Consider the following 12,884-nt stretch of genomic DNA (forward strand, 5'->3'; position numbering starts at 1 on the left):
AATAAAACAATATATTCAATTCAATTCAATTCAAAAAACTTTATTTGTCCCCGGGGGGCAATTCAAAGGCACACAGAGCAGTAAATGAACAACAGTGCAAGTAGACGAAACATTTTAACCTAAATATAAAGTGTCAGTTTAATACAACTTAAAGCTTAAACTTAATATATTTACTTAATATATATATATTGACTTCTGCCACTTCATTTCAAACTGGTAAAAATCGTTTTTCAATGGTAAGCTATCTATTCAATAAACAATCTTAATTTGTTTTTTTAAAGTACCATGTTCAAAATAAACAAAATTATTTAGAAAAACACAGTTTCCCCCCCAGGAGTTATATAATAACTTTTAATTGTACTGAATTGAAAAGGGCACTTTTTTAAAATTTAAAACAGGCCGTAATGTGAGAATTTTTTTCTTTAACTATAGGCCGACAATAATTATAGTTCCTAAAATACTTAAGTTTAAACCTACTTGGTTGACCTAGTATAGTACACATGCATCTGTGTGCACTAGTGGTGCAGGTACAGTAAGAAAGGGCCTCCTCAGCCCAATAAGCAACCTGTGATGTTAAAAAAGAACAACAAACTCTTTGGAAATCAAACGAAGAAGAGAAGGAAGAAGAATATTTTTATTATCATTATTATTATTTATTTATTTTTACAGAAAAGTATTACACAATAAATATTTTGATTCACACTCCATACCAGTTGGTGGCGGAAATGTACCAATTCGTTGTTTGCATACTGAAATACAGCCTCAAAGAAGAAGACGAAGAAGAAGCAGAAGAAGAAGAAGAAGAATAAGACGCGAAAAATGGCGTCCTCCGTTGCCCGGTTTTCCTCACGCTGGCTATCAACATCTGTTTCTTCTGCTTATCGTAACAGTGGTTTTCCAAGTTTCCCTGCCAGCTTTGCAGGAGTTTGTTCAGCAACATTACCGCAGACGCAGCGGGGCGGGATAGCATTTGGCTTTAGCTCCTGGACACACGGAAAGTCGGTGACATTGAGAGGACTGACAGGTGAGGAAGCTAACAGATAGCACAACACTCCACAAGTTTCTCATATCAGGGGTGTCCCGTCACGTTTCTGATGGATATCACACACCTGTCGTAAAGGCTTTTTATTGTATTACGTTGGAGTGTGACGCTACATCAAGTTAAAGACCATTACTCCTCATGTGCTTCATGTGTGATGTAATGACTCTCTTATGAGTGTTTACTGTCATTACATCAGTAAGTTCACTGACACTCACCTTGTTCATACATATTCTGTGTGTCAGCATCATCTGGTTTCTTAACCATGTTGCTGCTGGGACAGTAAACAGACAGACTGTGTCACTCTGATGAACTCTAAACAATCAGTGTCAGACCTGTGAAATAACTCAACAGAACAGAGCTGTCTATGTGAATGTACATGTTGTCGCCAATTTCATGTGTGTTGTGGTTTGTGTGTGTTGTGGTTGGTTGGTTGTGTGGACGTTTTCTGCTGCAAACGTCACCTGCGCACCTGGGCATAGTTGGTAATTACAGGTAGGTAGAAAGTGGGAGACGCAGGTGAATGGGGATAGGGAATTAGTGGAAGCCACACAGTTTTTCAACCATAAGTGAAGATGTTGTCCGGCGCGTTTAGACTTTATCTATGTTTATGAGCTAGTTTCGTCTGATGCAGAATTGGCCTACACCCTTCTTTTTGTTGGTGTTTTTTAATATTGTTGATAAATAAATACTGCAAACATAATTAACGGCGGACATTCCCTTTTTTTTACCCACCATGAGTTGGAAATGACTTACAATTCCCTCCAGTGGCACTTTTTGTTGTTAGATTGCCACTACAGTACATACACGTATATATTATTTCATTTATATTATCAAGCTACGCACACTTTCAATGTAAATATTGTAAAACTCTACCTCATCATGTTTACTTCAGAATCTTTTGCACTACTCACCACTGCACTATTGTGATTTAGTCTTGTACATCTTAGACTTTGCTTTTTTGTGTTTATTGTTGATATTTAATGTTGTACCTTTTGTACATAAGAGAGCACAGTTCACCGAAGTTACATTTCTTGTGTGTAAGCATAAAATCTGATTCTGATTCTGAAATGTACTTAAGTCAACTGTTTGATTGACAAGCACATGTTGTAAGGGCTGCAAACAATGATCTTATAACAGGCCGTGTCCACAGTCATACATCAGTACACTTTCTGGGTTGTCGAGCAACTAACTGTTTTTATTATGAAGGAAGATAATTAACTTGTGAACAAATAGAACCATGTGATGTTGAAAACCTCATGAGCTTTGCTTTTACTGATCTAATAATGAATAACTGAGACATTGTTCACAATCCTTGATACTTGGTACGTGTGCTTTTTAAAAAAACCAACATGTTCTTCAAGGATGTCTCTGTAAAATTGACAAGTATTCAAAACTACTGAGAGGAAGTTTTTGTTTGATTCGATTTTGTCAACCCCCGTGTACAAAACAGTTACTAATTTATCTTTGCTGGTTTGGTCCTGTACATGTGCCGGTTGTGTTTTTCAACAAAAAGTCTCATCCTGTTTTCCTTTAACAGTCAAATATATCAATCATCAAGAATCCTTGCCATGGAAAATTTGAAAGAAAGAAAAAGGCCGTTTTGGCAGCATGCAGTTAAACACTGTCTGACACTGACCTGCAGCAGCAGTTTCATGCATTTAGATGTACTATAGAGAAATAGTCAGTCCATTGACTGATTGTCTTGTTTGCTTCTGTGGCTCATAAAAAGACATCAGTATTAATTTAAGTCTTTTTCATGGCCAGCTAAAAAGTCCTCAAGCAACTCTTACTGTGGTGAAGTACAAATGTTTGAGTTATTGGAACTGTTGTGATGTGAATACACTCTGGAGAACTTTTTCAGTGTATTAGTTCATTAAGTGCGAACAGTAAGCTAGCTGACAAGAGAGAAATCAGGAACACACACACACACACACGATATCTATGACCTTGCTGATTAAAAGATAAACAGCTTGCCTCATTATGTCTTTTTCTCTTCACAAAATTGCCACCTACTTTTTCGACAGTGCAGTTATCTCATCAGTATCTGTAAAGTCGTTGCACTCTGGGTTATAAAGTCCTCTTTGGATCCTTTTCTCTACAGGCTTGAGATGTCCCTGTTGCATTACCAGTCACTCTTTTCACACCAGCAGCTATTTGTCAAACAAGGACGACTTCTATGGAGTCTTGGGTGTCTCCCGAACTGCCACACAGAAAGACATCAAAAAGGCTTATTACCAGGTCAGAGTTACTCTTCCTGTGTTACGCTGCATGAAAATGTCTGCTGTGTTGCAATATTTCAACACCATAAATGTTGTGATGCTACTTTTTTTTAAAGAGCTTTACATCCAATGTTCTTCTCTATCTTCATTTTTCTTCCTACTTGTTGTCTCTCTAGTTAGCAAAAAAGTATCACCCAGACACAAGCCCAGATGACCCAGACGCCAAAGAGAAGTTTGCTAAACTGGCTGAAGCCTATGAGGTACACAACAATTACACATGTGTTAAAAATAATGAACGTCTCTATTCACAGACATAAAGCTGTGAAAGAGTTACTATTTTATTAGAAGCAGCACTTAATTGTTACTCAAACTTGAATAGTAATTCCTAAATGTCCCTGCTCTTTTGTTTTTCTGTGAAGGTTCTGAGTGACGAGGTGAAGAGGAAGCAGTATGACACGTACGGAGCAGCAGGCTTCGACCCAAGCCGAGCTGGACAAAGCCAGCAGCAGTACTACAGAGCCGGGGGCAGCAGTATAGACCCCGAGGAGCTCTTCAGGAAGATCTTTGGAGAGTTTTCTGGAGGAATGGGCTTCGGAGACATTCACAACATGTTCGAGCAAAGACCCGAGGTCAGATCTCCACCTACAAACCAAACCCTAACATGTTTTGATATTGACCTGTATTCAATGTTAAACGTTCTTTTTTAAATTCAGCGATTAAAACTTCATGATAATGAAGTTAGGAATCTTGCTTTCAGTTTAACAGGTTATAAATTGTAATCAAATGTATATATTTCTTCTGTCTTTCCACAGTATGTGATGGAGCTTACGTTTGCAGAGGCTGCAAAGGGTTCGAATAAGGAACTGAATATTAACATTGATGACAACTGCCCGAGGTGTGGTGGAAAGGGCAGCGAGCCGGGCACCAAGGTGTCTCATTGTCACTATTGTAACGGCACAGGCATGGTGAGTGGCAGACCAGCAGGTGACAATGGCTGTTAGCAGGACACTTTAACTTGTTAGGCTATTAATACATAAATATGTCATATATTCATATTTTTGCAATTTCTTTGTCTGATTCCATTATTTCCAAATGTGAAAGTTGAAGAAGTGTACAGATCTGTCCTCAGAGGAAAATTTGGTCCCTGGAACTCTGTCTGAAGATAAAATGCTATGCGAGAAGTTATGGTGGGGGGGACCGCAACAGTGAAACTGTAACTCTCCTGGTAGCTTTTCAGCTCTAAACAGTGTTCAGGGACCCATTCTTTTCTTTCAGTCAAGTTTGTGTATTCAGTTTAGAAAATGTAGCATCAAATTGTTTCACTTCTCCAACTTTTCAAATTTCACTTCCAAATCTCCATAGTGCACCTTTAAGGTCTTACCAGCCGATTCTGATTTTGGCAGATTCTGAATTTTTTTCCTTTAAAGAACTATAATTTTACAGCTAAACCTCTACTTGTTGTAACTTTTCTGGAAAGTCGATTTAACATTTTAACAACAAACCACTGACTGATGAAGAGTAACTTGCAGGTTGAATTTTTTTTTTTTTTTTTTTTTTAGAGAAAAAAGTGTCTCATTTCATTAAATCTGCAAAAAACCCTTTTATCCCTCCCAACAACACGTCATATTACGTCACATGAGTAAATCATGTTCACCTACTCTGGTTTAGCTCAGCGTGCAGTAGTAGATGAAAGTAAGTCTGAAAGGTCGTGTGATGTATTTATATTGTTTCCACAGCATTGCATCGCATTTCACCAGTTATTAAGATGATTACACAGATAGTCACTGGATACGCTAATATCGGCCGATATTATTGGTTGGCCGATTAATCGTCAGGCTCTAATTTGCAGCATTAACAACTTTGTGTAAAGTTCATGACCCGTGGTGCATGGCTCATTTATGTGAACACAAAGTCGGCTAAATTTGAGGGGACCGACGGGTAACAGATTTAATGGCTGAACAGGCTGAAAATCAGCTGATTATAGTTACCTTCTGGTTTATAGATGCACCTCTATTTGTTATTCAGCTGTAGCTGTATGGATATGACATACTCTCTGTCTCACCCCTGCAGGAGTCAGTCAACACGGGTCCTTTCATGATGCGTACGACCTGCAGACGCTGTGGGGGGAAAGGATCGATCATAACCACACCCTGCGCGCTGTGCAGAGGTTCAGGCCAGATGAAGAAGAGGCAGACGGTCAATGTACCTGTACCTGCAGGTAGGTCTCCACTCTGAAGTCAAGACATATATCACATATAAAAAAAAAGCTTTTTCAGAGATCCAGATTTATATTCAACCTGTTTTAAATTGGAAATAGAAATCTTATATAATGACAAATCTTAAGAAATGTAATCGTTGACATTTTTTTGTAGGAGTGGAAAATGGTCAGACTGTGCGCATGTCAGTAGGCAATAAAGAAATCCTTATTACATTCAGGGTGAGTTTTGTAGAAATATTCAAGGACTTAATACATTATAGCAATACAATTGTGATGAAGTGGATTTTGATGTGTTACATTTGAATATCTCCATACAGGTGCATAGAAGTCCAGTATTCAGACGTAATGGAGTGGACATCCATTCAGACGTGTTGATCTCTATAGCTCAGGCCATCCTGGGGGGCACAGCCACATCACAGGGCCTCCACGAAACCATTAGTATAGTGGTGAGTGAGAACGATGGCTGCATAGTATACAGCATGGCTATAATGCTGGTTTCTTTCTATCCTCAGAATTTTGATGTTAATATGTCTCATACTAAGAATACACTGACTTCTTTTCTGGGAGAAAAGTGAGTGTGCCATGCCTACACCATATAAGGTGCTTGTCTCTGGCTTTAATTTTGTAATATGTCAATATTCATAAAATTAACTTACAAAATAACTTTTAATCAAATGCTGTCCTTTTAAAAGTCCTGGTGCTTATTTATCTTTTTTCTAGATATGTCTACCAGACATTTGTTGGTCTCAAAACCCATTTTCATACACAGAGATTCAGAAGAGAAACATTTCAGTTGTCTGCTCTCTGTTTAAATGTCACGCATGTTTTCAGATTCCTCCCAGTTGTCAACCTGATCAGGTGATCCGGCTGCACGGGAAAGGCATTCGGAGGATGAACACCTACAGCTATGGAGATCACTACGTTCACATCAAGATCAAAGTGCCAAAGTAAGAGAAACGAACAGAAACTTTTCAATCACATGTCAAAAAACCTATTTAGCCTTGCTCTCCTGGATTTATGTCAAGATTCTACCACGTGGAAACCTCAATTGTTGAAAAAAGAAGTCAATGCAGAAGTCCTCAAAACTGCAGTACCCATAGTGTCCACTTGAGGCTGGCTCCAAAAGCCTCAGAAGTCCCGTTCACACCCCTTTTAAAAGTGTTCATTTTGACAGCAGAAATTAACATGTTTACAGCCTGGTTCAAAAAAATGTCTAGTGTCACACACTGTACAGGGGCTGAATCTTTGTGATACATTTTTATTTTATGAAGGGTAAGAGTTAAGCATAATTGGGAGCATAGCTGATCCGACAGACAGGTGGGCTTTTTGTAGCTGTTTGTCAGGAGGCTTAAGGACCTCCTCGGCTCCACCTCTTTGCCTGTTGCTAGTTTGACAGGAAGTTACTTTGAGACATCATTTTCAATAACTTCCATCGATTGGCTTCAAAAGTCTGCTTCAGAAACCCATGGGTGACGTCACTGAGACCATGTCCATGTGTATATATACAGTCTATAGATTCTACTTAGTAATGCAAATCATGATAGTAAGTCAGTCGTAATATTAAAAATGAAACTATTCCTTATTCATTGTAGACTCAAATATACACTCAAAAATGTCTTGACGGTGTAAGAGAAGACAAAGTGATCTTTTTTTAAAATTTAAACTGTACAATTTCTCAATTTAACATGAATGCTTAATTCTATGATAAATGCATGTGAAGTATAAATATTACACAATATTTGTGTATTACACAATCCCTTTTGCGTCAAAATCCTCTCTGCAATACATTTATTACTGATTCTTATGACCTCCTTGCACTATGAATTGTTAACATTTATCACATTTTTTGATAATTTATTGTGTTTTTGTTGTCTTGTTCCTGCAGGAAGTTGACTCATAAGCAGCGCTCTCTGCTGCTCAGTTACGCTGAAGAGGAGATGGAAGTTCAGGGGACGGTCAATGGTGTCACTCCTTCTCCAGGTTAGGGTTCTTTTAACAGCACCATTCAGTCAAAAACATCGCTCCACACTAGTGTAAAGACACACATAAATACATATAGTGGTGCATGGTATTAGAAGTTCATGTAGAGTATCTTTGTGTCCAGGAGGGGGCAGCAGCACAGCAGGTTCTGGTGCAAAGGCGACCAGCTCAGAGGAGGAACAAGAAACGCAGAAACAGCAGCAAGAGGAGGGAGGCTTTTTCTCCAAACTAAAGAAACTGTTAAGCTGACACTCTGATAAACAGGTGGGAGCTTCAAACTGTCACAGACACGCATTACATTCAGCAAAATGGTAACAACCATCCCTGTTCATGCATCTAAAGCCAGATTGTTTGAAAGCAGATTGAACACCAACAGATGCTGATTTTGATCCTTGTAGCCTGATGGCAACCATTCAGGATCTTTCAGGTCATGTTCTATATACTGTTTCAGTTTTTGTCTAAACATTTTATATACATTGTGAAATAGCTTGACAATATTTTTGAAAGCTCAAAGACATGTCCTGAAAAAGCTTTTTTTGCCCGAAAATTCCTCTTTATTGTCATGAGTGAGAAAAAGCAGAGAATCTAAACATTTAAGCATCTTAAGAGCTAAAGTTTTATATTCCTGCATGAAAAATGACAGAAATAACCATCCATTATCATATAGTCACTTGGTTTTTGGTGGATCAAATAATGTATGGAGTTGCATTCTATAGAAGATGTCTTATGTTGACTTCTTATAAGCCAGGTTCAGATGTTAGAGAGTGAAGTAAGTTTAATAAGACGTGATGTAAGACATACATTATATATTTTAATAACAGTAATTGATGTTTCTCTATCATAAATTGTGCTCTTTGATACTTAAGGGAAGCATTTTGAGACAGCATTTCTGAGAAAATATGTAAGGACACAAAATGGCCTAAAGCTGTTAAAAGTGACTTTAGAGCAGATTTTCAGATCAATACAAGAAGCACCTTTATCCCTCTGTTTCTCCTACCCTTCTCTCTCCACACTTCCCCACCTCTCCCATCCTGTTGCACCAGCAGGGTCCTGTAAGGCAGTGACAGCAGCAGACGAGTGCTTATAAACAATCATATGATCCATTTTAAAGCAATGTTATGCACCTCAAAGTTGATTCACTTGGGATACGTTTGTCTTTTTAGGCCATATAAAGTCTATTCTTCTGTTTTGAAAGTCTGTTGGTTCTTCTTCAGTTGCACTCTTGCAATGACACTCCGGTATAATGCCTCTACACATAGCTTCCCTGAGTTGGTGGGCTCATCTCTCTTCAACCACGTATTTACAGCGGTAACGATTGGAGAGGGAGGGGTTCACTTGAAGAAAAAAACATATATGAAACATGTTTGAGCTTCTAAGCGACACATAAACAAGCTGAATGAAGAACTGTCCCATCCATGTGAACACAGACCCGAAAACAACAAATCCTGAGGGAGTTCAACTCTACTCTTTAAATCTGTACTCCAAGTCATGATTGATAGTAGTCAAGTGGCTTTAGACACCCTGAGTTATTTTAAACTTTTACTATGACCCGGTCCCTGCACAAGAAAATGCCTCAGTTATATGTCAAACCTTTTAAGTTGCTTTCTTCTCTATTCAGGTGCAAAACATGATTAAATGTGGTAAAGGAGGAGAAGAAATCCACAGTCTTGGACTCCATGCTGTCTCCTGTGGTGCTGAGGATTGAGTGAGGAGGAGGAACAGAGAGGCAGAGGGGTATTTGTGTTGACACAGTCGCACATTGTTGAAGCTGCGGTTGGCAAACAGGCCCGTCAACGCAGACAGGTGCTGAGCCGATAAACTCAAGAACTGCTGGAAGAGGAACAAGAAGACGACTACAGAGGGCTATTGTGGAATAAAGTGCACCACTCACTGAGTCACAAAGTGCTCTGCATACAGTAACTGTTTAAAAAAAGAAAGTGAGGTGAGTCAGTTTAAGTCAGACAAAAAAGGTCAAATTATAAATTTAGCTACAAGAGAAAATGACCAGCCACTGATCTCGGATGGCTCTAATTTCTCCACCGATATTTCATGAGGCTTTTTAAGCACTTAAACCTTTTTAACACAAACAATTCTTATAAAACCAGCACATGCTGTTGTGTACCACAGCACAGCTTGGTAACAAAAAAACAAAGGACACATAGAATTGTGGATTTTAAATTCACTAAACATCCTGGCCCATAAAGTCTATCAGGAGGTTGTTAAATATTTAATGATGAAATAAAGTATGAAGTGAAGAGAGATTTGTGAACGTCTCAGTCTGACTTGGTTGTAGTTGGTATGATTTATGTATGAGTGGCAATAAAATGTTGAAAAGGAATGAATATTTACTTAAATACCATTGAATACAATTTTTATACAATCTCTTTACTTTTATTTATTCATTTCAGACTTCAGGTTCTTAAAAGTTTAACATTTTGGTTGCAATACTAAAAGTCAACAGTAGATGGCGGTGTTGGTCAATAGTGTGCTACTTCTGGACTTCCTTTGACACTCACGCTGAGCAGAAGATGTGGTGAAAATCATCTGGATCATTCCTCTTTAGATTGGGGTTTTCCAGCTTTGCTTGGACTCGGTGTGGTCAGTCTTCACAAACAGAAGCTGAGGAGCCTCCCACGGGAAAGTTATAATTACATATGAAGTCACAGTTACTTATAAGACAGGCCAGTGGCTGTGTATTTGAATATATCTCTGTGGTATGTCTGTGTATGTTCTCAGTCATCCATATCCAGGTCATGGAAATTTGAATCTTGATCCAAAAAAACAAGTTAACTCGGTTTAAGGTCTTGAAGACATTTCACGTTCCTCCAAAAGGTTCCTTCAGTTCTAAACTAACTGGTAGGCAGAGCTAAAAACATAAGCCTCTGTGGATCATCAGTATGCTAATGATCACTATGGGCTATAGGAGCAAAGGAAAATAAGAACATGAATTAGGAACAGAAACATCTCTGAGAAGCACTTCAGATGTGAGTCTACCCCCAACTAGACCTTCATCAAGACCTCCAAGAAACACAGCACCACCACCAGGGAGGAAGACGACAACAAACATCACAGTGCCGTTTTTCATACTTGTCTAGAGTATATCAGAAACTCGAGGATTTTTCACAAGCACAACGTTCCGGTTCACTTCAAATCATCCAACATCTTGAGATAGAAGCGTTTCCACCCCAAGGAAAAAACCCTGAGAATGAAACAAAGCCATGAGGATTGCAGAGATTTATATATTGGAGAAACCAAACAACCACTTATCAATACATGGCCCGCAGCATTTGGAGAGCCAGCTCCTGCAGGTTAGGACTCAGCTGTCCTCAAATCTGAAGGACAGGGCACTTTCCTCTGAAGACGGTAAAGTTAAGAACTCTGATTTGAAAGATGCATTAAAGAAGCCATCTATGTTTCTTACTTTCTCTCTTTATTAGGATCCCCATTAGCACCACCATAAAACATCATCTATTCTTCCTGGGGTTTAAAATCCTTTGATTTCAAAATATAAAATTTAAATGTATTTTTGTAAGACATTATCAGTGTCATTTCTTTAATTAAAGAGGCTATATGTAACTTTTCACATGTATAAATAGTTTTTTATCGCCCATTAATAAGCGAACTGTTAACTGATGTGTAAAAGTAGATGTTCACTGTCTATCTGTGTTGCCTGTATAAAAAAGTTTCCCCGGGTCGTATTTTCCGCGAAAGCTCCAGGAAGTGACATTTTATGCAGGTTCTCAACGTCCTCCTCAGTCTGCTGACAGAGATCAACAGTACAAACTCATCACACACTCCCGGTCTTCACCTCCACAGCCAGAGGCCGCCTTCCACACACTTCTATCCGCCCTAGGAGCTCTCAAAGGCGGACAAACTCATCACACACTCCCGCTCTCAGCCAGTGCCTGTCGAGACTGAATACAGACACACAGACTCCTTCACAGACTTTCACATGTGTATGACCACTTACCTCCTCTGTAAACATTATGTCAGTAAATATCCAGTGTTTCACGGCCGATGGTGATGCTCGTTTATGTACGTACGAGCGAGCAACAGGTTACTGGTGCAGTTCACCTAACAGCCATGCGGTATCACTACAAACACGTACAAGTATTTTTGAAAGTTACATATAGCCCCTTTAAGAAAATATATACACTGTAACTAAGTAACAATACAACCTCCAAAATAAAAATTATAACTAATATTTAAGAGAAAGAAGCATTTAAATGAAAGAATGAATCTTACTACACAACAAGCACTACAACAACTTAATATTACCAACAAAATGGATAGAATATGAAGATTTACCTTTACTATTAGTTTTCTGTTTAACCTTTATGATGAGTACGGGTTCACACCAGGATAGTCATGTTTTACTCAATCCAAAGCTCTTTAGTTTTAATGCTACCATTACTTTTACAAACCTTGTACTGGCTGATTTATATTCTCAACCTACTTTAAATTTGACAATTGTATAGACTGCCATGAATCAGAGGGAGAAGAAATTCCGTCTTTCTCATGTTAGCCTTAGATACAGTCCAGAAGTCTCATCGTATCTCAGTTGTTTAAATGTTACACAAATGTTGTGTGTTACAGAAATAGGATGCATATGTTATAAATTGCTCAAGTGATTTTGTTAAATCAGGGCTGTAGACAGTAAGCAATGTGTGAAGTTTGTGTATCCTTGCTTTTTGGATGACGGAAAAAACTTTACTAATGCATCCTTTAGCATGGGTGAACATTGGTCAACACTTTTTTCGTTCTTGTTCTTTATTATGATTTAGCCGTTTAAAGCTGTAACACAAATTTGAACGATTTGCATGTTTTCCTTAAATTGAAATTATGTTACTTTTAAGGATTTAAAACCCTGACTTTTTGGGGCAGAAAAAAGACTTTATAAACCAAACAACGAAACAAAAACAAGCTCATGAAAAGCTGACAATTAGGAGGTTCAAGGCTTTCACACCATGTCAGGGTATTCAAATACATGGCTTTATATTATGGAAAACACTAAAAAGGGAACAAAAAACCTTTACAAGGTGATTAAGTGACATATTTTGACCCAGGCAGCCAGATTTGACAAAAAGTAAATAAGTGGCAATTAAATGTTGAACAGAACAACCAAGTTCCACACATTATTTGACCTTCCTGTGCAGTAAAGCAGAGACCCATAAAGACCCTCAGTTATACAAACAGATAAATGCTCTCATCTGTCAATCATGTGTGTCTGCCCTGCTGGTTGCTGGGAGTAACTGGGAAAGTGAATTGGCATCATGGGAAGAGATAATAGACCTTTGGCTTTAGTATTGCAGTACAAAAAAAAACATTTACAAGAGTGTTGGGTTAATTGGAGTTGTTGGGCACTCTTAAAGAATTAAAGAATGCATTCTGTGTGGAATAAAAACTGTGATTGACTTTACTTAAA

The 12,884-nt window shown here is 38.3% G+C and overlaps 1 protein-coding gene across 2 annotated transcripts; it reads left to right on the plus strand.

Annotated features, from left to right (window-relative positions):
• The first annotated feature begins 783 nt into the window (after window positions 1-783).
• Window positions 784-9,803, plus strand: LOC132987388 (dnaJ homolog subfamily A member 3, mitochondrial-like). 2 transcript variants are annotated; one of them, XM_061054418.1, is made up of 12 exons: window positions 785-1,024; window positions 3,144-3,280; window positions 3,438-3,521; window positions 3,681-3,890; window positions 4,074-4,226; window positions 5,332-5,479; window positions 5,634-5,698; window positions 5,797-5,925; window positions 6,311-6,426; window positions 7,365-7,459; window positions 7,584-7,723; window positions 9,078-9,803. In XM_061054418.1, the coding sequence occupies exons 1-11, from the start codon at window positions 820-822 to the stop codon at window positions 7,706-7,708; spliced, it is 1,467 nt and encodes a 488-aa protein (XP_060910401.1). In that variant the 5' UTR covers window positions 785-819; the 3' UTR covers window positions 7,709-7,723; window positions 9,078-9,803. The 2 variants fall into 2 exon arrangements, with proteins under 2 accessions (XP_060910410.1, XP_060910401.1); XM_061054427.1 differs by lacking the exon at window positions 7,584-7,723 and having other exon boundaries at window positions 784-1,024.
• The last annotated feature ends 3,081 nt before the right edge of the window (window positions 9,804-12,884 follow it).

The sequence above is a fragment of the Labrus mixtus genome, chromosome 2 (assembly GCF_963584025.1).
Source record: "Labrus mixtus chromosome 2, fLabMix1.1, whole genome shotgun sequence".
NCBI classification, from domain to species: Eukaryota; Metazoa; Chordata; class Actinopteri; order Labriformes; family Labridae; genus Labrus; species Labrus mixtus.

Excerpts from the sequence above, each read along its gene's own strand:
- LOC132987388 (XM_061054418.1), top strand. The coding sequence starts at position 820 with ATGGCGTCCTCCGTTGCCCGGTTTTCCTCACGCTGGCTATCAACATCT. Across the intron at positions 3,522-3,680 it reads AACTGGCTGAAGCCTATGAG|GTTCTGAGTGACGAGGTGAA; the intron begins GTACACAACAAT and ends TTTTCTGTGAAG. Across the intron at positions 6,427-7,364 it reads ATCAAGATCAAAGTGCCAAA|GAAGTTGACTCATAAGCAGC; the intron begins GTAAGAGAAACG and ends TTGTTCCTGCAG.